This window comes from Aquila chrysaetos, unplaced genomic scaffold, assembly GCF_900496995.4.
Source record: "Aquila chrysaetos chrysaetos unplaced genomic scaffold, bAquChr1.4, whole genome shotgun sequence".
In the NCBI taxonomy this organism is placed as follows: Eukaryota; Metazoa; Chordata; class Aves; order Accipitriformes; family Accipitridae; genus Aquila; species Aquila chrysaetos.
The window spans coordinates 377,520-402,889 of NW_024470383.1; the positions used below are offsets into that span (position 1 = coordinate 377,520).

Genomic DNA, 25,370 nt, shown 5'->3' on the forward strand with positions numbered 1-25,370 from the left:
ACAGTCCCTCCCAGCTTCTTGTACACCTACTTGCTGGCAGAGCACGGGTAACTGAAAAATCCTTGACTTGGGATACACACTACTTGGCAACAACTAAAACATCAGTGTGTTACCAACATTATTCTCACACTAAATCCAGAACACACTGTACCAGCTACTAAGAAGAAAATTAACTCTATCCCAGCCAAAACCAGGATAGGAACAAAGTTTAAAGAAGTTTGAAGCAAGCACTCCCCTTCACCAGGAACCATGGGTAGACCGCCTCCCCTTTGAAAGAAGCCTGCTGAAAAGCAAAGATCCGTGCCTTGCTCACAGCATCAAAAAACACCACCCTCCCTTCCTGACAGTCCAAGCAGATTCGTATCCGCTGGGGGACACTGCGTAGGGTCAAGGGGGTGACAGTGGGATTGGTCAGAGCCTTGTACCCACTGCTGATGTGACACAGCGCCCATACGTCCTCTTCGGGCACCAGGGGTAAATCTGTCTCCCTCGGCACCGATTCCTTGGCCACCCCAATGGCCCACATGCCTTCTCTGCTGATCTCCACCTCCCAACAGTGCCAACCCGACGTGAAGCTCCTCGAGCCCAGCACGCAGGGATGGAATTTGAACCTCTCGGGGTTGGAGGGTAGCTTCTGCTCATACCTTCCCCACCGCACGATCTTGCAGTCTTCTGAGAGGTAAAGCTTGGCTTTGGCCGTGTTCGGGTCCAGCGTCACCTGTGCTGGAGGTGGAGAGAAAGTCAGGCTCATTGCAGCAGATTTTGAGGGGCACAGGGCTTTTTCTGTCCCTTCCCACCCATCCGATCCGGTTGGGACCCCTCCAGGCATTGCCTTATGGTGGGGCCAGTATGGGAGAAGGAGGAAAGGAGGCAGCAGAGGAGTTTAGTTAATCATTGGGGCCAGCAGAGCTTGTTTTACTGTATTTTTTTATTTAATATACTGGATTGGTTGGGTACATGTTCGGTTCACTTACTCAATAAAGGAAGTTTGAACTCCAGTATGCCTAGAGGAAAGAGAAAGAGAAAAATGTGAGAGGCAGGAAGATAAATTGGTCTGATTCTGGATTTCTGCAAAAATCCAGAGTCAGGAACAATCCTGGGGGAATGTAGAGAAACTTGAGGAGGGAGAGAAGAAAAACAGGACTACACATGTGAAATTCACCCACACACAGAGGGGCTGCTGCAAAGAAAACGAATACAACGATGCATTGGAGCGTGTCTGCGATGAGGCGCACGGGACAGCAGCAAGACACTATCTCCACGTACTTCGTGTGAAATATGTGGGACTCAATGCAACAGGCAACAACAGCAGCAGCCAGGTAACATCAGACTAACACTCGCTGCTTATTTCCAATCTCATTATTCAATCTTGAAAAAAATCCCTCATTCAACAACCAGGATGTATTTCTTTTGCATGGCTTCACTCCATCCCTCCCCACCAAGAAGCATGATGACATTTTCCTTTCCGGACCTGCACACTGTACCTTGAAATTTCTCCATAGACTCCTTGACATCTTTGGTTTTCTCTGTGAAATCACAGAATTTCTTTTCCAGCTCAGAGGAAATATTGAGTGGCTGCCACCACGTTTCCCTCTTGCACCTGGAAGGAAAGAGAGGATGTATTTACACCTGGGTTGTAGTTTGCTACTCAATGTTTTATCAGTAGTCAGTGGGGAGAATTAGCGGACGGAAGATGAATGGGTCTGCACCACATCGCGCATCTTAGGCAGCAAATTACACAACATGATCACACATCACCCTTGTAGATGTTTATTGATCTGCACCAGCTGTGAAAGGATGAGGTGGTTGTGTCAGGGCCCTAACGGGAATTAACAGCCCTGAGCAGACCCACCTGGGACTCCACACCCCCACCCATGGACCAGGGGCTCTATTTAAGCTCAGCCCTGAAACATTTAGCCCTTTTGCAAGCTGCTTCAGAGGAGTATCCATGCGTGGCCATGGGCCCTGCTGATCCACCCCATGGGCTGCCTTCTTGGCTTGCCCATGGACCTGCCTGTTGCTCTGGTCTACCCCCGGCTGTTCTTCCCAGCCCTGCTTGGCTCTCCTTGGTCAGGCACGTGGGATGGGGCTATGGCTGGTGACGTCTCTGCTCCCTGTACGGTTGTGTGCAGCTCCATAGGGAGCCACCAGCCCTTGCTGCCCCCTGACAACTTGTTCCAGGATGATGCTCATTTTTGTTATGCTGAGCTATTTCCCTGGCAATGGCTTAAGACTTCCCCAACATGGTCCCACCAGATATTCACTTTGAGAGTATAGGAGCCTGTGCTCTTCAGAAATGGAACCCTGTCCTCCTAGTTCAGCTCGTGCAGGTGACTGAGCCATCGGTGCTGGTACTTGTCTGAATTTATCATTAATTAAGTAGAGGGGAAGAGCCCTCCTTCCAAACCCCAGTGTCCTCAGTCAAGTCCAAAGGCTATACTGCAGGAGGGCCAACCTGTCCCTACATTATTTCTCCCAGTATCCTGCCACAAAGTTGCACTATTGTGGTGAAATTTTGATAGGAGAGGGACCACGTACCTGCTCAAGGTGGTTTTGATGTCCTAGATGAGAGAGAAAAAGAGATTTAGTGACCTGGAATACCTCCCCTTGGAGTACCAGGGTCCCGCTGTAATGAAGTCCCTCCTTTAGCATGTTGAGGTATAAAATTGACAGCTGGAGACCAAGCTGGTGCTCAACCAGTGCCTTCCCAGCAAGTTTGGGATGCCTGGGGTCTCACCTTCAGGAGTTCACAGTCTGGTTGCTGGCATATCTTCTCCGCCTCCTTGATCAGAGTGCCCAGGCTCGTGGTCTCCTCCAAAAGCCTGGTGAGGATTTCTTTATGTGCATTCATTATCTCCGTGCCCATCTTCTCCAGCTGAGCCAGCAGAAAGGACTCCTGCTCCTCCAGGAACTTGTGCAGCTGCTCATATTCGGTCACAATCTTCTGCTTTTCAGCTTCTATCCTCTCCTGCCAAGGGCAAGCCGAAGCGGGTAAAGGAAAGTAGAAAGTGGGACAAGAGCATCAAGAGTCAACGGTGGGTCATGCATTAGTGGGATCCACCAAAAAGATGCATTTGGGGAAGATACAAACCCACTCTACCTTCCCCACACCCCTTGAGCATCACCCACCTATGGCAGAGAGGAAGGGGAGATGTTTCTCCTTTCTTCCCCCATCCTCTGCCAAGGAAAACTGATGGGTACCTACAGTGTAGCCCTGGACTCCGTCTTCTCTAGCCTTCACGGAAGATTGAAGCGCCTCGTGCTCTAACTTCAGAAGCTGCAGTTGGGTCTGAATTTTTTCCTGAGAGGAAAGAAATAAGTCCCTTGTTTCACGGCATCATTGTCTGCCATCAGAAGTAGACTCTTTGCTATTGCAACACCAACAGTGCTTCCTGGTCCACAGCTGGCTTGAAACTCAATTCTGGGTCTTTCCAGCTTCTCTGTTGCAAAAGGAAACTGATATCAGGTTGGCCTGAGCTGCCTGCAGAGGCATTGTTGCTGGAAAGTACCTTGTGAGGTGTGAAGCCAGGTGAAAAAATAACTCAGTGCAAAATTAGAGCAGGCTCATTCCAGATTGCAAGCAGGCCAGCTGAAGAGCTTTCACATCTAATGCCAGCTGGTCCACAGCAGCAGGGGACAGATGGGTCTGGCACCTGCATCTGCTGCTGATGTAAGAAAGTTTTGATCTCTGGAGGATGGCATTTTGCTGTGAGCAGGGTCATTTAGCTGGGAGAAACAACATCTTCATTTGAAAAGTGGGGGTTTTTTCTTAGCTTAGTCTTAGGTCAGATGCTAGTAATTGGTGTAAAGCTTTTAGAATTAAAAAAAAAACACCAAACAAATAAGGAGCTGAGGATAAAGATCAGGCTGGGGGAGGCAAAGTCAATTTCTTTGGAAATTCAGTCATGGTTGCAATCTCATGGATTTTGGCATAATCTGCCATGCTCAGCAGAAACAATGGGGAACTCTTGACTGCTCTTGAATTAAGCGTTGCAAAAGTTTTGTGACAACTGTGACTGTTTTGAGGCTGTTAACCTCCCCCTTCTTTTTTCTTTTTTTTTTTTTTTTTTTTTTTTAAACCAAGGTCAAGGAGATTTCAGGGAGCTGTGGGGTAGGAGAAGGGCTGAGGATCTCTTTCTTTTTTTCCTACTGATCTTCAGCATACCTGATCTTGATAAGGGACCCGCATCCTGGAGGAGAGTGCCATTTATGGCTGCTGGATAAACAAACCCTCATGAGGCTCAGTAAACCCCTGGCATTGCAAATTGTGAGGTTAAAAGGTTATGTGGAGATTGGGGTGGTAAGAAATCACATGCATCTGTTTCTTACTCTTCCCTAAGCCTCTGCTCATGGCTGAACCCTGGGGGAGATGATCCCTTGGTCCCCAAGAGCATGGTGCTCCTATGTCCCCCTCTTCCTCAGGGCAGGTAATGCCACCTCAATAGTTGGAATCAAAAGCCAAGGATGGGTGAGTCCACAGGATGGGTGGTTTATCCCACAGCCCAAACGCTAGACACATATCTGCACCCATCAAGAGCAGCAACACCAGGAACTTCTGGCCCTTTGTGCATCAACGTGCCCGAAAACCCCTCACCTTGTACTCCTTGGCAGCCTCGTCCACGGGAACCACAGAGTGGTTACGGTGCACCTTGGACTTGTCGCACACCACGCAGATCAGCCTTTCCTCATCTTCACAGAAGAGCTTCAGGGCTTCCTGATGCTCCTTGCACAAGTTCTCCCCTTCTTCCACCTCTCCGACCGGTTGCAGGTTCAAGCTCTTGGCTATTTCGATGATGTTGGCCAACTCCCAGTTGGGTCGGATGCTCTTCTGGGGCACCGTCTCCCTGCACCGGGGGCAGGAGAAGTTGGTGGTCAGTCCTTTCCAGTTCTGAGTGATGCACGCCCGGCAAAAGCTGTGCCCACAGTGGATGGACACAGGGTCCTGGAAAAGTTCCAGGCAGATGGAGCAGGAGGCTTCATCCTGGAGGCTCTCCACAGACCTCCTGGCTGCCATGGAAAGTGACCAAGCTTGTTTCACTTTCACATGATCAGGAAGGAGACAGATTTCTCTTCCTGATTCTAAGCCATTGGTTAAACTGAGATCCAGCCCCTTTCTAGGAGGGCTTTAGGCAATATATTTACTTATATTGCTCTGCCGGTGCTGGGAAGCAGCAGTTAGGTGGGGAGGAAGAGAACTGGAGATGCCCATCCCATTTTTACCCTTTCCCAAAGGTGCTGGTTTTTTTCAGTCTCCGAAGCCTGTCCTTTGAATCAGTGGAGACCTGTGGATTTGGTGACTCAATAGCAGCTAGAACAGGAGTTTCACATCCTACTTAGCACCTAAGAGAGGTTGTGGTACAGCTGGGGTGGGAGACAACCACTGGCTGAAAATCCTTCTGAGATATCAGGAGTGACAGGACCTGGCCAGGGCTTGGGGAGGACCTCATCACCCTTCAGGACAGCATCTATAGAGCTCTTTGGGAGGACTCTTGGGTGACCCTAAGGGTTCAAATGTGCAATTCACTCCATAAGAAATTTCTGCTGCTCCTGGCCCCTGGGACATCAGCTTTGCCCTTTGGGTAAGGTGGGACATCAAACTAACACCCTGCAGAGAATGCTATGGATCAAAGATGCTCATGCATCCCTGGAGATTGCTGGTGCCTCCAAGACCTTGCAAGGTCCCAGCAGGTTTCTCTGATCTGCGGTGACACAGCTGAGAGTCTGGATTGATGCTTTTCCTTCCTTTTCCTCCTCTTTAAATGCCTTTACTTTCAAAGATTGTTGTTGTCCCGTCTTTCCAGCATCACTCATTTGCCATTGCCTTTCAACTGGTTTCCAGTCCAGGTGGTTTTCAGAAACATAAGCAGGAAGAGTCATTGCTCTTCCCTCCCATCACAGCTGTGATGAAGCAAGAAAGGCTTTGTTAAGTGCTTTCATTTGAGCTTTACAAGAAAGAGGTCAAGAGAGGGCAACAAAGCCACCAGGGTGTGCCATGCTGCTGGTGGCACAGCACCATTTTCCCAGTTTCTCTCTAACAAGAAAGAGAAAACAGCCCTTGAAATATAGAAAGACACCTTAATACCGTCATTTTGCATATAAAAATGTATCTAAAACTGCTTACTAAGCTTCCTGACCCAAATGTATATATATAAATTGTAGAAAGGCAGAGTTCAAGATCTTTCTGTTCATCTTTACCCCTCTAACCTCTGATTTCTCCCACCCCACAGCTCTGAGAAAGGCAGCTGAAATCCGTGGGGTTCAACACCAAAGCCTTAAAAGGCATATGTTCTTGTCAATACTGTGCGGGTTTTGCCTCATGAGAGGTCTTGGTGGGAAAATAGCAGATATTGCACTTAATTCAGTGGTATCCTCTTTTCCTTTCTAGTAACTAAACTAGGAACCAGAGCCAGCTTCTTCAGCCCTGCAGGAACGTCATTGTTGAATGTCACGGAAAGGAAAAATTGGAAAGGATGGGAGAAGAGTAGAAGGGATTAAAGCTGTGTCCCAGAGGCTGTTGCACAAATTATAGGCTTCATTTTCCTGCTCGTCCCAGGGTGATATTCCCTAGAAAAATCTTGGAGAGTACCCAAATGCTAAAAAATCCAGAGGTCTGCCCAAGACAATCCCTTCTCAACCTGCTGCTCTTGAAAGCCCCATGACAACGAGATTCAAAGTGGACACTGGGACTCATTTGCTCCACTTTATTCTTTACCATCCACAGAGTTCTGAAATATAGTGTGGTTTCCTGGATCAAACCAAAGGCTTGTCCAGAGCATGTAATGTCCATCTTGCTGCCCATACTGTTTCAGGGAACCAGCTGGATCTTGGACTCCCAAACCCAGAAGAAAGGCAGGATTTTCTCTCCATTGAAAGAAGTTGGAGGAAAAGCAAAAGCCAAGGTCTCGTTATCAGCATCGAAGAAAGCCACGTGTCCCTTCTCGTAATCCAGAGAGACACGGATAGTCCTTGGCCTCCCATTCAGAGGCTGAACAGTTTCGAAGGAGGTGAAAGCTTGAAACCTGTCCCCACAGATGCCAACAGCCCAAATCCCCTGGGAAGGGTCGAGGTTAATCCAACCCTTTCTCCATGCCGAGTCTCTGGCCACTCCCACAGCCCAAAATCCCCTGCTCCCCAGCTGCACTTCCCAGTAGTGCCTCCCCACTGTGAAGCCTTCACAACCCAACACGGAGCAGTAGGTATCAAATCTCTGGGGACTGTTGGGCAAATTCTGGGGTGTTTCATCCCACTTTACGCTCCTCCGGTCCTCGGAGAGGATGAGGTGGGGGTTTGCTGTGTCTGGATCCAGAGTCACGTTTGCTGATGGGCAGGAAAGCACGAGAGAAGGAAAACAGCATGTCAGAGGGAAGGCGATGGATATTTCTCTCCATCTGCATCCTCTTGTTTTTTCCAGGGATGAAATCTTGGCCTGACTGAAGCTGTTTGGTAAAGGCTTTCTCCATTAAATCTTCCCTGCAGATCTATTTAAAGGCTCTAATGATTTGTACTATTTCTAATTCTGATGAAAGGGGAATAGAAATTCATCTCACCAACCCACCAGGAAAGTGTGAATTCCCTGCTTTTGCTGTCTTTTTTTCACTTGGGTCCCCTTTTTACCCCAGTATACCTCCAGTCTCATGTGACTTACCCCATTGCACATCCAGTTCAACTGGGAGACTCTCTGGAATGAGAGAGGAGGAGAGAATTGCTGTTAGTTTGTTGATGAGGGAGAGGGAGTGTAGTAGAAATGGGTAAATACGAGGAGGTGCGCTTTTCCCCTTGCAAAACAAGCAAAATCACCGAGTGAACAAGTCCAGCTTATGGATAGATGGACCTTCAAACCCAATATGACCAGCTTTATGAGGCTATTTCCTTAATTCAGAGTTGACTGCACCAATTACTAATTGGAGATGAGAGAAGGGAACGGGACAGTTATCTGAACATGGAGAACAGTCTCAAAATAGCTCATTCAGGGTTTATGTGTGTATGCACCACCATCCATTTGCAATATATTGACTTTTCATGCTGCCTGCCTCATGGATGGCTAGACGTTACCTACAGCCTGTTTGGTTTAAATAGGACTGGAATCAAGAATTTGATTAATTTCCTTCATGTAGCTGAAGGGAGGGGCTTGCTCTAGTCCTTCACATTACTCAAGCATTCAGACACATCTGCAAATACACCTGGGGACGCAGTTACCCTCCCTCTTCCAGCTCCAGCCCCAGACAGGAGGATTATTGAGTAACTCCTCATTAGCATTCCTTAGCTGGAGCTTTATGCTGGTAATTGGCTAGTGTCCACTCCTTTCCAGCTGCAAAAGTGTGTTTAGATTTTTCCCTTTCCTTTGTACCTTTGAATTTTCTCAGGGCTTCCTTCAGAATGATGTTTTTCTGAGATAAATCCTTGAGTCTCTTTTCCACTCTGGGGAACTTCTCTGTCAGTTGCTGGAAGGTCCTTGCTTCACACCTGGAAGGAGAAGACTTTTGCATTCCTTCCTTGCTGAATGAGCTAGGTAGAAACCCTGCTTAGAAAAGCTGCCAGGTAAGCTTATTTCTCCCCAAGCATCAAGTTAAGTCAGTTGAGACATTGCTGGGCATATCAGTAGTCCCAATGTCCCTGTGGAGGACACACGCTCACTCTGGACCTCCTCAATGGTGGATATTGGTTTCCTCCAGCTGGTGGGGATGTGATCTCACCCCAGGGCCATCTCCTCCCTAGCTTCTTCCTCACCCTGAGTGCTGGGGACTCTGGTAGAGAGGATAAACCCTTCCTGCTCCCCTGCTCATGTCTGCTTCTTGACATTGTGCTGGGGAAGACCGTCCCCTCTGGAAAGGGAGAGCCACATACCTGGTCAAGGCACTCTTGGCATCCTAAAGGAGAGAGAAGATGGGCATTAAATTTTGAGCAATCTTCAGGCCCCTTTATATCTCTTATCTCCCTCAGCTGTTGTTTGCAAGCGTGCTTTACTTGTTTTAGATTTTCTTTTGACAGCACAGAGCAAGATTAGGGACCTCTTGTACTCATCCAGTGGCCCATTTAGTCCCTTCAGTCTGGTCCCTGGCTAGAAGAAATGTTCAAACACAGCTGGTAGAACATCATATCCACTTCCAAATGCTGCTTCTGCTTGTGTCCTGCCTGGCATGGTCTCTTGGGGAGGGAAAGTGTGGTCCTCTGCTGAGTAGCCTCACCCTGGACTTAAGCCAGGATTCATTTATTAGCTCTTGCCACAATCATGCAAGATGTGCATCAATATCCCTTGCTTTGCCTGGGGTTGGGAGGGAAACAGTTGGTGGATACTTCCAAGATGCTAATTCTGGGATCCTCCTCTTCATGGGTTGGATATGACCTAGCGTAGCTCATTGATGTTGATATATAATGTATGGTATGGCTTCTTCATGCAATAAGCATCTAAATAAACTACTCAAAATGTCAAGGCAAAGCAATTGGGGAGAGGGAGAATTGAGCACCACCTCAACAGCACATTCGGAGTGTTGCAAACTCCATCGCCCCGCTCCTCGCTCTCACCTGCAGGGATTTATTCTCTGGCTGTGGGCTCATCCTTTCCAGCTCCTGAATGACGTTGCCCAGGTGGGAGATCTCCATGGAGATCTTCCTGTCGTTCTCTGTCTGGGTCTGCACTATCTGCTTCTCCGTGTCCTCCAGCCACATCAGGAGGAGACGCTCTTGCTCGTTCTGGAACTGGTGCAGCTGCTTAAACACTGACGTGATTTTCCACCTCTCGGCTCTTGTCTGCTGCTGCAAGGAAGGGATGGGGAGAGATGAGAACAGAAGAAATCTGAGACCTGCAAAACCTGGTTAAATAAAACAGGAGCAAGGACTGGTCTTTGGCCCTGAGGCCAGTCTAAGTCCATAGCATGTGGCTCTGGGTCCCCTTTGAGCTTTGTGCGATGCCCTGTGGAGTCACAAAATACACCTGGCCTTTTTAAGGGGTTGTTCTTATTTTTCAGCTTGAGAAACATGCAGGCAGTGTTGCTTCATGCTTTTCCCACAGCCTGGAGAAGACCAGGTGTTGCATGCAGGCATCTGTGAGTGTTTGATGGGACAAATCCTGCTGGGATAGTGTCTGAGGACACTGGGGTGAGAGAGGAGGATTCAGATGTGGTGAGATCCTGCGGAGGCTGTTGGAAGTGGTCCCTGGCACGTGCAATCCCCCAGAACTCCCAGGTGTTGGCATTGAGGGCAGTAGCTGGATGGGACAGGACCGAATCCGGGCCAGGGACTGTGGCACAAGCAACCAGCAGCACGTTCATGGTGTTTTCCTTCTATCCCCGCTTTATTTAGCAGGAAAGCCATTGCCTGTCTCTGCTCACCTTCACCCCGGCAGCCTGCTCTCATGAAGCTGCAGTGAAACATCTGCTATGCTTTCTGCTTCTGCTTTTGAGGAAATCACCATCTCTCACTTCCTCAGAGCTACAAATCCATCCCCCAACCTCCGATAGCCCAAAACAGGGCCGGGAGGTGATGGAACATCTGGCGATGTCTGCATCTGGATGCCCCAAGCTGCCACGAGAGCCACCACCCTCACCAGGACCCAGAGAGCTGTGCGGCAGCAGAAATGCCCCACTGGGGTCCGAGTTGGACACGAGCACCCCCGCGGACCTCGTGCTTGATGTGGCTGACCCATCTCCAGGGCTGGGTGGCAGAAAGCAGCTCCCGGGGTGCAGCCATCTGCGGTGAAGACGGAGAGGTCTGAAGCACCATCGCACCGAGCCCCTCGTGCAAATCTGCCCGGGAGGACCCACGTGCCCCCCTGCTCTGCCCAAAACATGGCTCAGCTACGCTGCAAGCACCTCCCTACAACTCTTCAGAAACCACCTCGCTCCCCACGAGCATTTTGTGGCTGCCGATTTCCCCTCGAGAAACATCTGCGTTTCATTCATGGGTGCCTCGCCAAGATGGAGCAAGTGAAAGAGAGATGGACACATCTGGGTGGAGCAGCTGGAGGCGTTTTCCTCCTCACTGCAAATTTGGGTGCCAATCGGACATCTCTGAACCTGCACATCAGACCAGCAGAAGATCCCTCTGTGCATACAGCAGCAGCAGCAAGTGCCTACCAGATACTTTCGGCTTCTCTTCTCCTCAGTCAGTTTTAGTCCTTGGAGCCTTTCTCTTTCATCCTTGAGGCTCTTCAGCTTGCTTTGGATTTGCTCCTGGGCATAAAAAAATAATAATATTAATCTGCAAGTTGTTGGGGAGAGGGATGCACAACTTGGCAATATTTAAATATTCTTTATTCTGTTGCCCCTCTTCACCCCAGACCTTTTCTATGAAGCATTTTGTGAATGAAGAGTCAAATGAAGGCAGTATTTAATATTGCAGCCTCATTTACACCCCTGTTCTGGTCTTTGCCGGTTCCTTCTCCCAGTGTATTTGTGGCCAGTTATCTTCTGCATTCACCATAATCTGTTCAGCTTTGGTTGGCTCATTTTATCCCCTCGTGAGCGTAACATCAATTTTTTTTAACCCTTAATCAGGTCCCCCAAATCACTGCAACTTCCTATCATCTGCAGAATCAGTGTTTCTGCCCAAAGTCATCACCTTCAGCTCCTTCTGCAGACCAACAAATAATGATTATGAATAATGTCCCCAGAGTTTGTTTTTAGGAGGAGATAAATTGCACCTTAGAAATGCCTGGTTTTTAACATCTAAAAGACCCTCCCATGACAAATGCTGATGGATGTTTGCAGCACACGCATCCCACCCTGACCCCCTCTTATTTTTTATCAGCTTATTTTCTCCCTCCTGCCCCTCACTTCCTCTTCCCCCCTGCCCATCTCTTGTTTCACGCTCACAGCGTGACTAATGTCACCTTTCACCTCCCCATTCCCAGTCATTTCTTCCCCTGTGGGCAGGATGAAATGTCAGCAAGCTTCTTCCCCACAGGCACTAACTCCTCCTCCTCCTCCTGACCCCATCATCCCTCAAGGGAATTAAAAATGCCTCCCAATGTCGTCGCGGTTATCCTGAGATAAATGCTCAGAAAGAAATTCCTTCAGGGAGAGATTTACAGTGGAAAGGACAACTCATCTGGGATTTCCAACCCAATTCTTGCACAAAAATTAGCAGCAAGAGCCCTGCCTGTGCACAAGTGAGTGAAGGTGGGGTTCAGCTCTGCTAATTTGGGTATTTTCTATGAGCTACCGGCCTCAGCTTCCTTTGCGGTCCCCAGACAGGGGACCAGCAAATAAAGCGGTGGCTTTTTGTAAAGGGATCCAAGCTGATAAGGTCACCTTGAGAAGTTTAAATTGAAATCCTGCTTTGGAGGTTGCGGTGAGAATCAGGCTTTAATCAATTCGTGCTGTCTGGGGGTGACCCGAAGAGTGGGTTTTGCTGGTGGGTTGGGTTTGATCCAGCACCCTGAAGTCTCTGCTGGCCCCCCCCCGCATGCCCCCAAGCCAAGCTGTGCCCCTCACCATGCGTCTGGGTGCCTGCAGACTGGGGTGGCTGCATCCCATCCAGGCAGGGCTGGAGCCAAGGCAGCGACGCAAAGCAACCCCAACTAGATGACCTACCAGCTCAGCCCAACCTGCTACATCCCAAATCTTGGGAAATCCTACAGGATCTTCTTTCCCCGTATCCTTGGGAAGGCGGAGAAGCCCCTGGCTAGCAGTCCTCAGCCTCCGGTGGGCCAAAAAAAAAAAAAAAAAAAATAACCCCAAACCATCAGAGCGAAGCACCGCGCTGTGATTTCTTACTTTGCACTCCTGGGCGGCTTCTTCGATGGGGGCAACGGTGTGAGCGCGGTGAGCGTGGGAGCGGTCGCACACCACGCAGATGGCCGTCCGGTCCTCCTGGCAGAAGAGCTTGAGCGGTTCCTGATGCTTTGGGCACACGTTGCCTGCTCCGGCCACATACCCTGCCTGCATGCTCAGCTTCTTGGCGATCTCCGCCAGGTTCCTCAGCTCACGGTTTGGTCTAAATTTTCTTTTCTGGGCAATTCCTCGGCATTGGGGGCAGGCGAACCTCTGGTCGGATTTTCCTGAGCATCGCGTGATGCAGTCCCGGCAGAAGCTGTGTCCGCAGTTGATGGACACAGGGTCACTGAAATAATCCAGGCAGATGGAGCAAGATGCTTCTTTCTGCAGACTCTCCAGTGGGTTGCACTCGGCCATGGCTGAAGAAGAGTGACACGATTACTTTCGCTTCATTGAATTTTTTTTTGAATTTTTTTTTCTTTTGGCAGCAGCTGGGAATTTCCTTCTAGATTAGCCTTTGCTATCTGAACTGGGAGGTCTTGTCTGGAAAGTGCAGCCTTGTAAAGGATGTAAAATGAAGGAGGGGGCGGAGAAAGGGGAATTTCAGGCTGTTTCCTGCGTGAAACACAGTTTTGCAACACCCCTCTGAAACCTGAGTCACTCCACAGTGTTTCAAGGTCTTCAAAAGTTTGCTGCTAAAGAGAAGAGGGAGAAGTTCCTCATCCTGACCCATGACCTCCGAGTCTCAAATAATGAGTTGACAGTGGGGAGCATTCAGCAGCAAGAACAGCTTATGGATGCCTCCGCTCTCTCCCTGCCCCTTGTCAGCATCTCTGTGCAGCCAAAACACAAAATTACAGGGGAAAAAAAAAAACCAAACCCTTTCTTCCATCTTTTTCCCAGGTGTTTTTGAGCCCAGCTGGAGGAAGAGCTGTGGGGTTGATCGGCAATACCCAAGCTCAGTGCTGCTGCATATGCGGTATGGCAGAGCTCAGCACCCTCGCTGCTCGTTTAGGAGGTGATCCCAGCCCACAGGAGGACAGGGTGTTCCCATGTAACTGCCGGGACCGGGAACAAGCCCGGTCTGAGGGATCTCCAGGTCAAATCCTGCCCAGGCTGACTTAGCTCAGTGTCTATTTTAATCTTCAGCTGGGGCCAATCAGCTAGATCAGGTTAGAGCCCTGCAATATATTTGTGCATCGTCACATACCTCTCTCCTTCCTCTGTATGTGCCCAAGCTAAGGAGTCGCTGGTTTAATTGCAAATGAGTAATCTAAGCTTTGCTTTCTTCTTGGCCACCTCTGCAGCTGCAGCTCTGGCCACGCAGGACGCCTGCAACTCCGTGCAACTGTGAGAAGTGACTCGACAGAGGAAATGAATCATGCAGCACCAAAAAAAAAAAAAAAAAAAAGAGAGAAGTGCTTCAGATCTCCTCAGCGAGATAAGTCAGGGCGTGCGCAGAGGGTCACCGCGGTCATTCCCTGCTCCGAGGTCCGGCATCAGGATTGGACCCATCCCGAAAGGGTTTTGGTCGAGATGCTCTTGTCAGACACTCCAGCAATAGGCAATTTTCCACTCGGGGGAAAAGCTTTTCCCATGCCAGAAATACTCCTGCCTACGTGTTCGGGGATGGGACCTCTATTCTCCAGTAACAGATAAATGTTCGTCTCGTACCTGCCCGTGTGCTGTTGCCCACTGATGCAAGCGCTGATCCCAACCTTCAGCATCCTCCCCTGTGCCTCCGACCCGCAAATCCAACGATCCCACCTCTTTCAGCCGAAGGTTTGGGAAAATGTTAATTAGCACCAGGCTCATGACAGGCTTATGCACAGCCCAACCCTCAGCAAAGCCGCGCAGCTGGGCACCGGGTTTCGATGCTCAGCATTCAATTATCGGCGAGTCCACGGTCCCCTTGTTTGCTGTACGAGAGTTTCAAAATCCTGGTCCATCCAGATTTAAAATCTCCATTTTTCTCCTCCCCGCAAGGGAAGGAACCCAACATACTGCAAAGCCACGTCGGTTATTTTTTAGGTGATGAACGACTTAGCTATTTTTTCCAGTACATTGCAGGAAATTAAGCTATGCTGAGCAGTCTAAATTCACCACTATCTCCCTCCTTCTCTCTTTTTAAGATGAACAAACTGGACCTCTTTTTCCAGCAGCTTCCCTGCCATCCTCCACTACTTCTGATGTCAGCTGGGCCACCTCTGTGACCCCGTGGCTCATTACCACTAATTCAAGGTGATTTGAAAACCTCTAATTCAGCTGAGAAGATGCCGATCTCCTTTTTTCCCTCTGCTGCAGCCATAATTTTGACACCCGGTGTGGTACCTGTGATTATTATACATGGTACTGATCAGTACGTATGGATGAATTAACCATAAGGTCACAGCAAGTCCTTTTCATGAAGGCTAAAATAAAATAAAATGTCCTTTTCCGTTTGTCGCAAGCTCTTTGGGGTCTCTGCAAAATAGCAAGTTTTTTATATCATCTGTGTAGCTGCGACGATGCTGCAGCTCTTGCTTTCCTCAGGCATTGACTTTGTGCATCAATGTGAGCTCTTCTGCCTTAGGACTTCTCTAAATTACGAGTTTAAAAAAAAAAAGTATACCTCTCAAAACCAGAGAGGAAGACGAAGAAAAAAAAAAAAACCTAAGGAAATGAATGTAGAGGGAAAAAAGTGGCAGCGAGGGGAATTCTCACTGCAGTTCTTTCTGCTTCAAAAAGGGAATAAGAAATGGGCTGCGAGGGGGCCCCGATTCCCTTTGGGACGGGAATTGCACTTGGAAAACTTAGATAAAGGGCAAATGAGGGGAAAAGGGCTGTGATCCAAACTTAAATAAAGGAAAAACGATGGAAGAAAGGCTGTGATCCAAACTTAAAGGAAAAATGATGGAAGAAGGGCAGTTCTTGTCACAGCAACTGGTTCCAGAACTTTTCCTTCCTTCAGCAAAATCCAACCCTTTGCTTTTAACAAAAACACGAAGAGTTGGGGTTCAGCCGCTTTCCCGAGTGGGTTTTGGTGGGAGGGATGTAGTTTTGTGCCCCGCGGGGGGGGGGGGTAAGAAAAGCTGTGCGCCCAACGTGGGGCTCGAACCCACGACCCTGAGATTAAGAGTCTCATGCTCTACCGACTGAGCTAGCCGGGCCCGCGGTGACTAGTTCCCCCCCCGGTCACAACGGGCCCTGCGGCCCCCGGGAGCGGAGCCGGGTCTCGCAGCGATCGTGGCCATTAACGGTACCGGGAGCTGGTACCGGGAGCTGGTACCGGGAGCCCGCACGGCCCCGGGAAAGAGCCGCTCTCCGGGGAGCCGGGGGCGGGGGGGGGAATACACGTGTTACCGAGCGGGGGCCAAGGCGTTTGTAAGAGCTAAAAGTGCTTGTGTGAGGGTGGGGAAAAGCAAAAAAGGAGTTTTTAAAAAAAAAAAAAAAAAAAAAAAAAAAGTGTTTCTGCCCGGTTTCGAACCGGGGACCTTTCGCGTGTGAGGCGAACGTGATAACCACTACACTACAGAAACGCCGTACAAAAGGCCCAGCCCCGCGGGGCTACGACCGTGCAGCCCCCTCCGGTGCGGCGGGCACCGAGGATCGGGGTCTCGCCGGGGGCTCCGCGGCTCCGGCGGAGGGAAGAGTCCGGTGGGGGAGGAAAAAGAGATACGAGGGGGGAAGCAGGGAAGGTTAAAAAAACAAAAAAATTAAGGGCGCCCAACGTGGGGCTCGAACCCACGACCCTGAGATTAAGAGTCTCATGCTCTACCGACTGAGCTAGCCGGGCTGTTGGGGGGAGCGCCCGCCCGCCCCTCAGGTGGCGCCCCAAGCAGCCACGCCCCCTCCCCGGAGGCCCCGCCCACGCCCTTCAGGCCCCGCCCCTACAACGCCGGCTCGGCCTCCTCCCCCCCACCCCCAGACCTCCCAAAGCAACGAGTTGGAAGGGTAGACAAGCCCGCCGCGACCACAGAGACTACAGGGGCCACCGTGGCCTCTGTCACCGCCTCCCTCCGCGCTGATTGCACGGACAACGGAGCGCCTCGGTTCCCGCGGCAACGGGAGGAGGCGGCCAAAGCTCCTCCCGGCCCGTTTACCACCCGCCCGGTTCCTTAGCAACCGCTCCGCCGGCGCCTAGCGCGCCACTTCCGGTCAGGTGCCGTTAAAAGGGGCGGGGCTTTACAGCAAGAGACCGGAAAGCGGAAGCGCCGCGGCGTTTCCCGTCTGTTGGCGGAGCACCTCACCATAGAGAGGCAGCGGCGGCGGGGGCGGGAGAAGGGGTAGAGCGTCTTCCCCGTCTCCGGGGCCGCGGTCGGCGAGCAACGGGGCAGCGGCCTAGCCGGGGCGGCACCTGCGGGCCCGTTTGGGCTGAGGCCGAGGCCGGGCCCGGCGGCGGGGGAACGTTGTGTGGGGAGCGGTGAGGCCTAGAGCAGGCCCCGGTTGGCGGGGGGGGGTGGTTTGGGGGGTGGCGTTAAGGAGGAGGAGTGAGGCCTCCACCGGAGCCCGGTTGGGCCTTGGGGGTGTCGTGGGGTGGGGAGCGGGGTCAGGCCCGGTTGGTGGGGGCAGGAACGGGGCCAGTCCCCGGTTTTGGGGGGACGGGGGTGGGGGTAGAGCAGTGCCCGGCCCTGGAGGTGGAGGCGGGGGGGGGGGGAAGAGGAAGCGACACCCCAAAGCTTTGGTGGCATCTGGGTGGGGACCGGCCGCCCTTCTGGGTTGGAGCTGGCGCCCACCCCCGTGTAGGGAGCAGCCGGGGGTCGACAGGGAGCTCAGGACCCCGTGAGGAAGAGGAGAATCTCTCGGCTTCCTCCTCTATGGCGGCCACAGCGGTTATAGGCGATGGGGTCCCTTCGGGGGGCTCCGGCGGGCGGCTGAACCCGGTGGAGACGCTGCAGGAGGAAGCCATTTGCGCCATCTGCTTGGACTATTTCGTGGACCCCGTTTCCATCGGTTGCGGGCACAATTTCTGCCGCGTCTGCATCTCGCAGCTGTGGGGCGGCGAAGCCGAGTACGAGGTGGCCCCGGGGGCCGCGGCGGTGGGCAGCGGAGAGGTGGGGATGGGCGACGTGCTGGAAGAAGATCTGGAGGATGAGGAGGACGAGCTGGATGAGGACGAGCTGGATGTGGAGCAGGAGGAGGAGGAGGAGGATGGCGGTGCGGAGGAGGAGGAAGACGACATGTGGAGCGAGGAAGAAGACGACACCGACCTGTGGGAAGATCCCGTGGAGGAGGACATGTGGGACGGTGGGGTCGGGGGAGAGCTTTACTTTGGGGACGAGGACTATGACGAGGACGTGATGGAGGAAGAAGACGTGGAGGAAGAGGAGGAGGTGGAAGAGGAGGAAGAAGAGGTGCAGACACCTCCTCCCCCTGTCCTGGCCACGCGGCCTCGACGCCTCCAGACCTTCACCTGCCCGCAATGCCGAAAAACCTTTTTCCAGAGGAATTTCCGACCCAACCTTCAGCTGGCCAACATGGTGCAAATCATCCGCCAGCTGCACCCGCACCCCCAGCGCCTCGCGCCGCCCGCTGCCGGTCCCTCGGTTTCGGGAGCCGCAGTGGGGGTCCCGGGGGTCCTGGTAGCGGTGGGGGGTCAGGGACCACCAAACTTGTGCGAGAAGCACCAGGAACCCCTCAAGCTTTTCTGCGAGGTGGACGAACAAGCCATCTGCGTGGTGTGCAGGGAGTCGCGGAGCCACAAGCATCACAGCGTCGTCCCTCTCGAGGAGGTCGTGCAGGATTACAAGGTACGAAGGTTTCGGGGTCGGATTAACGGGGTGGTTTGGGGTTGGTTGTTTGGTTGGTTTTTTTAGGGGGGGAAGACAGCTGTCGGTGCCAGTAGGAGCCGACGACGCAGGCTGGGTCGTGCTGGCGGCAGGCAGACGGCGTTGGGTGGTTGGAGGCGGCGTACGGGTGGGTCTTGCTGGGCTGGTTCGGTGAGCGGAGGGGGGTTGGGGACGAACGGGCTGCGTGGGTTGGGGTGCAGGAGGCCAGGAAGCCACAAAGCCGGCAGCTGGGTTGGGTTTGGATGGGGAGGGTCCGGTTAACCGCAGAGAGGGAGGTTTGGGAACCAGGCGGTGACAGTAACGAAGGCAAAGCTAGCTGGATCGGGGAGAAATCATCCTGTCGAGGAGCTCAGCTGGTCCCGCTGGGCTGGTTTTGGGTGAAACCCCTCCGGGCTGTGGCGGGTTGAAATGAGCACCCACGTTGTGGTGGGTCCATGCCTTACAAAGCCCTTCCCAGGCAGCTCTCCAGCTCGCTCAGCCCAGGCGGTACCTGCCTGAGGGTCTTCAGAGCCTGACCCTGAATCCCCAGCAGCAGAGACCCTTCGTTAGGGGTTTTAACGGGGCAGCTTTCCTGTCTCGAAGGCGTTGCTTCCTGCTTGGGTGAGACCTGGAACCCTGAAACAAAGCACGGCGGGGATGATGCTTGCTGGGCCCTTCAGGCTGCTGCTTACCTCATCTCTTGCGGCTTCGGTTTCTCTGCGAGGTCACGTCTCGCTTCTTGGGGTCTTCTGGAAGAAAGGAGTGTGTTTTTTGGTTCATTTAATATCCAAAGGCGTCTTGGAGGAGTTGCTGCCGCACGTGGTCGCATCTCATCTCATCCTCCCTTGCTGGAAGCTCTCTGGAGCTCTGGCCGCGGCAACATATTGGCAGCTCCCGTCGGAGTCGGCACCCTTTGAGCCCCTTGAGGTTTTGGCGGGTGTTTGGTAGCCGGGAGGAGGCTTCGGGAGATGGAGGTGGTTTGGGGGGGAAGGACAGCAATGGGGTGTATTGTCCCTGCGTTGGGCTGGTTTGTGATGGGTGTCGGAGCGTGGCCGACAGCGCTGTTTGCTCTTGGGTCATCTCAGTTTTCCCCTTTCCTTTGCTGTGGGAAAGACGCTGCAAATACTTGGAGGCAGAAAAATTAAATTTCTAAAAGGCAGAGCTGTTTGTGAAGGGCAGAGGGAGCATCCTGGGAGGGCAGCAAGGTGGAAGTGGTTGGTTTTTTGGGAAATGCCGAAGCTTATTCAGCACAGGGAATCACGACTGATGAAGCAGGTAGCGGTTTCATCACTGGCTTAAGCTGATCTAGGACCACGCTGCAACTGAAAGACGCAGCCTGAAAAGGTGGTCTAAGCCTGCCCTAGGTTTGTGCTGACTTTAGGAGCACAGATCCCTCTCTGGGTCCTGATCCCAACCCAGCGGGATGCCTGTGCGATGGCTCGAGCCACATGTCGAACGGTCTGCACTTGGTGACTGGATCTGGCGTTTGCGGATGTTCCCCAATCCGAGTGGGGCACGGTTTTTGGCTTTCTAATTAAAACCGACTCCCAGAACGAGCGCTTACGTTAAGTGGTCTGAAATCTGGGTGGGAGGTTTTGTTCTCAGCCCTGCCATGGAGATAGGGACCAAAAGAGGAGAGGAAGGAGGGGGTTGCCTGAGCCAAGGATGCTTGAGATGCATTTCTTTCTCTCAGAACAAACTCCAGAGCCACCTGGAGCCACTGAAGAAGAAGCTGGATGCGGTCCTGAAGCAGAAATCCAATGAGGAGGAGAAGATCACGGAGCTGAGGGTAAGAGCCAGCTGCTCCTGGCGCAGTGGATGATCCCGCACATGATTCCTTTCCAAACTTATTCATTTCCCATTTCTCTTGCCTTCCACTTTTCACCCTGCCAAAAAATAATCAGCCCTCAGCTAAGGAGGACACTGAAACGCCAGCACTGGGAGGATTTCTTGGCCTGAAGTCCAGTGAGGGGGATGAGCAGGGAAGCTTTTTTTTCTCCCCCTCTGCCTTGCAGATACGAGCTCTCACAGAGGTGTTGCGGTCCCTTCGCTGCAGTCGTTGGGATCGCAAGGGCTGGAAGTTGTTTCCCTGCTGAATTAGAGCTTAATTAGGGGGGGAGTTTGTGCCTGAATGCGTTGTGGGAGTTGGTAGCCTGGGAGAGAGAATAAATTGATGTCCTTTGGGTTTCCTACTTGAGCTAAGGATGCCTTTCCTCCCTCTTTCCCGCTCTGCAGGACAAGATGAAGCTGGAAATCAAGGAATTTGAGTCGGACTTTGAGCTGCTGCACCAGTTCCTCATTGGGGAACAGGTCCTGCTCTTACACCAGCTGGAGGAACGCTATGAGAGCTTGCTGGCCCGTCAGAGCAGCAACATCAGCCAGCTGGAAGAGCAGAGCGCTGCCCTCAGCCGGCTCATCGCTGAGGCGGAGGACAAGAGCAAGCAGGACGGGCTGCAACTGCTTAAGGTTTTTTGGTTTGGTTTTTTTTTTTGGGAAAAGGGGAGAGTCGCGATCAGGGATTCCAGGAGGATCCCTGCTGCCGTGCTGGGCGAGGCCTCTCTTAGATGTTTTTGAACCTTCCCAAAGAGCTGTAAACTCGCATGATTCACGTAGTTGATCTCTGGACCATGAACCCTCGCTCAGCTCTGCGCCAGCAGCTGTAGGAACTCTGGCCCTGCTTTATGGCGAGGAGATAATGTTAGCGGGTGGGAATTAAGCAGAGCTGCCAAGAGGGGAGCAGACCTTGCTTCAAAAAGGGTCTTCCTCACGGGAGAGTGTCCTTATCCGATGGCTAGATCCTTCCCCATCCCTCCGGTCAGGGATCCTGCAGTGTCTGTGGGACCACAGAGGGGAAAAACGGGATGCACCAAGAGATTTGGGGCTTGTTAGGGTGCCTGTATTAATGGGAAAAGCCTCTACCAAGGGGTGAATCCATGGGATATGTCTCTGTGGGATATTCCCATCACCTGACCATGGGATGGGACTCATCCTGTCTGTTGGGGTGGTTGGCTCGTTGCAGCTCGGCTCGGTGCTGAGCTGTGGCTGCTAAGAGGATTTAGTGTGAGCCACGGTGGGATTGGCCTCAGTCCTCCCTAATCTTTTCTTTCTCTTTCTCCCCACTTCCCACCCTGCTGCCTCCTTTTGCAGGACATCAAAGGCACTTTTATCAGGTCAGTGACTTTCTGTTGGTATCTTCTGGCTGTAAATAGCTTTTGTGGGGAGGAAAAAACCCCCATGAGCTTTTGTTTTAAACCTCGTGCGGTGGTGGGCTCTTTTCCAGGCTGGGGTTGGGTAAAGTGAGGGAAAGCTCGGTTATGTCTGGTGTCAAAACAAATATGATGGTGGGAACTCCTGGCTGATGTCCCAGTGGGGTAGAAATGGGATTTTGGGGGATGACTGGGGACCTACAGGAGAGGAGAAGGGCTGGGAAGAGATCTCGGAGTCCCTCGCAGCACCTGGCAGCTGCTTTTTGGGAGCGGAGCTGGGTGTGCCTGTGCAGACCTCATGCCCTGGGGAAGCAGGAGCCTGCTGGTAAGTCTGGAGGGATGGTTTATTTTGGTTCCCCCCATCTTTAAATCAGACAAGCAGCTGCTCTTCTAAATCAGCCCCCAGCTGCTTGCTGGCAGGTAATGGGGCTGTGTTGGAGCATGGTCCAGCTGTCCCCAGTGCTGGGTGGATGCAGTTCCATCCCTGCCCAAAATTCGGCCGCTTCCTGCGGCCGAGACAGGGTGGGGACCGCTGGCTGTGCCAGCGTAACCGGTTCGGCCGATCTCTGCCCTGCTCTGGGTTTTTTTGGCTGTGTGCAGGGCATCCAGTTTCTCCTGTTGTGTCTCTACCTGCCCCCTGAGCACATCAAATGCCCACTTTTTTTTTTTTTCTCCCCCCCCCCTCCCCCGGCAGATGTGAGAACATCAAATTCCAGGAGCCTGAGATGGTGCCGGTGGACGTGGGGAAAAAATATCGCAACTACTTTCTGCAGGACGTGGTGATGAGGAAGATGGAGAAAGTCTTCAGTAAAGTCCCTCAAGGTGAGCGAGACCTGGCTCCTCTGCCCGGGGGGATGACGCGGCTTCTCAGGGAGCTCCTGGGGAACAGACGCTGGTCCTTCCCCACCCTCCCAGGCTGGGATCTCTTGTGTATCCCCAGCCTTGTTGGGGTTCCCCCCGCTCCAGCTCTGCCTCCCCACATTTCCACCCCCTTTTTCTGCCAGTCCCCTCAACACTGGCCTCTTCTCTCCTTCCTCTCCACGCCTTGTTCCGTCCTTTGATCTTGATTCTCCCCTAACATGGCTGTCTCCTCTTCCCATCCCCAAAGCAGAGCTGGATCCAGAGTCTTTGACAGCTCTGTGTGAGGCTGGGATGGGACTTAGCCCAGAGTTAAAAGAAATTGGGGGATTAGAGGAGTAAAAAGAAACTGGGGGGTTAAAGAGGTTTAATTCTATCCCAGCCAAAACCAGTACAGACCCACGGCGGGGACTATCAGTCACGGTAGCCACTGGTGCTGCAGGTACGCACTGGGGTGAGGATTTGGGGTTGGGAGCTAAGGGGGAAAAATCTTGGGATTGGGATCTACGGGGAGATAGGGGTGACCAGCAACCCCTCAACGTCCCCGTCTCTCTTCCAGCCGATGTGACCCTGGACCCCGACACAGCCCACCCTCGCCTGAGCCTCTCCCTGGACCGACGCAGCGTCAAACTGGGCGAACGACGCCAGGATCTACCGGACAACCCCAAACGTTTCGATTCGGATTATTGCGTGCTGGGTTCCCAGGGCTTCACCACCGGCCGTCATTACTGGGAGGTAGAGGTGGGAGGCCGACGAGGTTGGGCGGTGGGCGCAGCCCGCGAAACAGCTCGTCGCAAAGAGAAGACAACGGGTCCTCACCAGAAACGAGAAATTTGGTGTGTGGGCACCAATGGGAAGAAGTACCAGGCGTTGACGGCCACGGAGCAGACAGCCCTGTCGCCCAGCGAACGGCCCCGACGCTTCGGTGTCTACCTGGACTACGAGCGGGGTCAGCTCTGTTTCTACAACGCCGAAAGCATGACCCACATCCACACCTTCAACGCCTCCTTCCACGAGCGCATCTTCCCTTTTTTTCGCATTTTGGCCAAGGGCACCCGCATCAAAATTTGCGCCTGACCGGCAACTCCCTCGCCCTCCCTGCCGGTCGCCTCTTCCTACGCTGGATCTGGCCTTGCACACAGCCACGCTCTTTTCCCCCCAGCCCCTGCCTCCCCTCAGTCCCTCGGATCCCGGGTTTTGGGATCCAGCGCTGCACTTGTCGTCTTGTACCTGCTTGCTCACCCCAACCTCCTGCCAGCTCCTCCCCAGGATCTCGCCGCCGTGCCAATCCGAAGCCGGTTTGGTTTGTGACAGGGATGGAGCTGCCTCAGAAGTGTTTTTCACTTTGGCTCCTGCTGCAAGGAGCTTCTTTCCCCCTTTTCCCGGTCGACACCTAAAGCTTTCCAGCTTTCCACTTGTTTTCCACCCACAGTTGAGTTTTGAGGTGCGTTTCGGCTCCCTTCAGGCATGGGGCTCCATATGTTGGGGGGGGAGCGAGTGCTCGTAGCTTCTTGAAACTCCCGTCAGTCATCTTCCCAAAAATCATCGGCTTTCGTATCCCAGTTGCGCCAAGGTGCCTGTGATTTCTTGGGATTCACCTTTTGAGCATTTTCAGACCCCAGTCGGGTGTTCGGACCTGGAGTCAGACCCGTTTTGACCTGCGATCTGTTCTTTCCTCGCCTTCCCTGTCTTTTTTTTTTTTTTTTGGGGGGGGGGCGGTGTCTCTGATCTAACACCCCCCTCCCCACCATTCCCTTCGTAACCATTATCTTGTGGGCCTGGCACTTTATTGGGGGCTGAGGAGGGTGCAAAGAGCTGGTCCTCCTCCAGAGCCGGAATGTCCCAGCCACGGGGGTAGGAACTGGCCTCCTGTTTTCCCCTTGCAGCTTGAGAGCTCTCAGAGATGGGGGTATTTATTTTCTCTTCCCCCCCCCCCCCCCCCCCCCTTATTTTGTTTTCTCAGCTGCTGTTGAGTTTCCAGCTGAATCCTGTCCCACTCGAGAGACTCTTGACCGCACCAGTTGTGTTTTATTCTTCTTTTTGTTGGTGGATTGGTATTATTTTTTTTTCTCCTGTTGGCATTACAGAGCTAGTTCAAAATATTTTTGGCTAAAATGAGAATTAAATGGAGATTTAGTTTTATGAAATGTTAAGAAATAATAATAAAGAATAAGGTTGTAAACCTGAGTCTCTGGCTTACTGAGGAGGCTTGAAAGACCTGGGAGCCATTTCCAAACGAGCCTGGCTTAAATTGCACACTGGAGTTGGGGTCCAGGTCCCCCACAACCTGCCTGGCCTTCCTGTTACCCCATCATCCTGGTAAGCAGATGCGCTTTTAATCTTGCCTTGTTAAATCTGGACCTAATCCTTCCTAATTAATTAGGTCAGGCCCAGAGCCGTGTGTGTCCGTATCTGTTCCTGAAGCGGCTGACTCGTATCCGCCTTGAGCCCATGATGGGCAGCATCCAACAGCGTCACCGAGGGACCAAAGTCCCTTCCATTTCGGTGACACTTGCAGGTCTGCCGGCCAGGAAAAGGGAAAAAAAAAAAAAGTCCTAAATCTCTAGAAAATGGCTGTTTGCGCATGGGTGTGGGGCCTGGAGGCTCCTGGCTTGAGAAGTTCCATGTTAAAAACCTCTCTGTTAACGGCTGCTCCGAAAATCCCCAATGGATGACAAGGCCCTGAAGGTCTCGCTCTCGTAATCACCACTGCTGCTTAACCCAGAAAGTAGGTAATTTTTTTCTTGGGAATTGCATTTGTTTTCCCAGGTCCGCAGGTTTTTCACAGCGACACCATGTGTGGGAGAAGAAACACCAAGTCCCCTCATTAACCAGAAGGACAAAGA

The 25,370-nt window shown here is 52.3% G+C and overlaps 3 protein-coding genes and 3 non-coding genes across 6 annotated transcripts; 1 reads left to right on the forward strand and 5 right to left on the reverse strand.

Annotated features, from left to right (window-relative positions):
- Nucleotides 1–87: 87 nt before the first annotated feature.
- On the reverse strand, nucleotides 88–5,849 carry LOC115337864 (zinc finger protein RFP-like). Its single transcript, XM_030006270.2, has 7 exons — nucleotides 4,595–5,849; nucleotides 3,206–3,301; nucleotides 2,738–2,968; nucleotides 2,539–2,561; nucleotides 1,485–1,600; nucleotides 975–1,004; nucleotides 88–723 (listed from the first exon to the last, which is right to left on the reverse strand). Exons 1-7 carry the CDS (start codon nucleotides 5,012–5,014, stop codon nucleotides 209–211), a joined length of 1,431 nt encoding a protein of 476 aa, XP_029862130.2. The 5' UTR covers nucleotides 5,015–5,849; the 3' UTR covers nucleotides 88–208.
- Nucleotides 5,850–6,686: 837 nt separating this feature from the next.
- On the reverse strand, nucleotides 6,687–13,893 carry LOC115337908 (E3 ubiquitin-protein ligase TRIM7-like). The gene is made up of 7 exons (XM_030006342.2): nucleotides 12,714–13,893; nucleotides 11,073–11,168; nucleotides 9,523–9,753; nucleotides 8,845–8,867; nucleotides 8,348–8,463; nucleotides 7,646–7,678; nucleotides 6,687–7,317 (listed from the first exon to the last, which is right to left on the reverse strand). Exons 1-7 carry the CDS (start codon nucleotides 13,128–13,130, stop codon nucleotides 6,806–6,808), a joined length of 1,428 nt encoding a protein of 475 aa, XP_029862202.1. The 5' UTR covers nucleotides 13,131–13,893; the 3' UTR covers nucleotides 6,687–6,805.
- Nucleotides 13,894–15,789: 1,896 nt separating this feature from the next.
- TRNAK-CUU lies at nucleotides 15,790–15,862 on the reverse strand. Its single transcript has one exon. It is a non-coding gene; the product is annotated as a tRNA-Lys (tRNA).
- A 296-nt stretch (nucleotides 15,863–16,158) lies between these two features.
- TRNAV-CAC lies at nucleotides 16,159–16,231 on the reverse strand. Its single transcript has one exon. It is a non-coding gene; the product is annotated as a tRNA-Val (tRNA).
- Nucleotides 16,232–16,415: 184 nt separating this feature from the next.
- TRNAK-CUU lies at nucleotides 16,416–16,488 on the reverse strand. Its single transcript has one exon. It is a non-coding gene; the product is annotated as a tRNA-Lys (tRNA).
- Nucleotides 16,489–17,288: 800 nt separating this feature from the next.
- On the forward strand, nucleotides 17,289–25,062 carry LOC115337897 (E3 ubiquitin-protein ligase TRIM41-like). The gene is made up of 6 exons (XM_030006320.2): nucleotides 17,289–18,442; nucleotides 20,154–20,249; nucleotides 20,696–20,926; nucleotides 21,608–21,630; nucleotides 22,361–22,488; nucleotides 23,084–25,062. Exons 1-6 carry the CDS (start codon nucleotides 17,510–17,512, stop codon nucleotides 23,599–23,601), a joined length of 1,929 nt encoding a protein of 642 aa, XP_029862180.1. The 5' UTR covers nucleotides 17,289–17,509; the 3' UTR covers nucleotides 23,602–25,062.
- The last annotated feature ends 308 nt before the right edge of the window (nucleotides 25,063–25,370 follow it).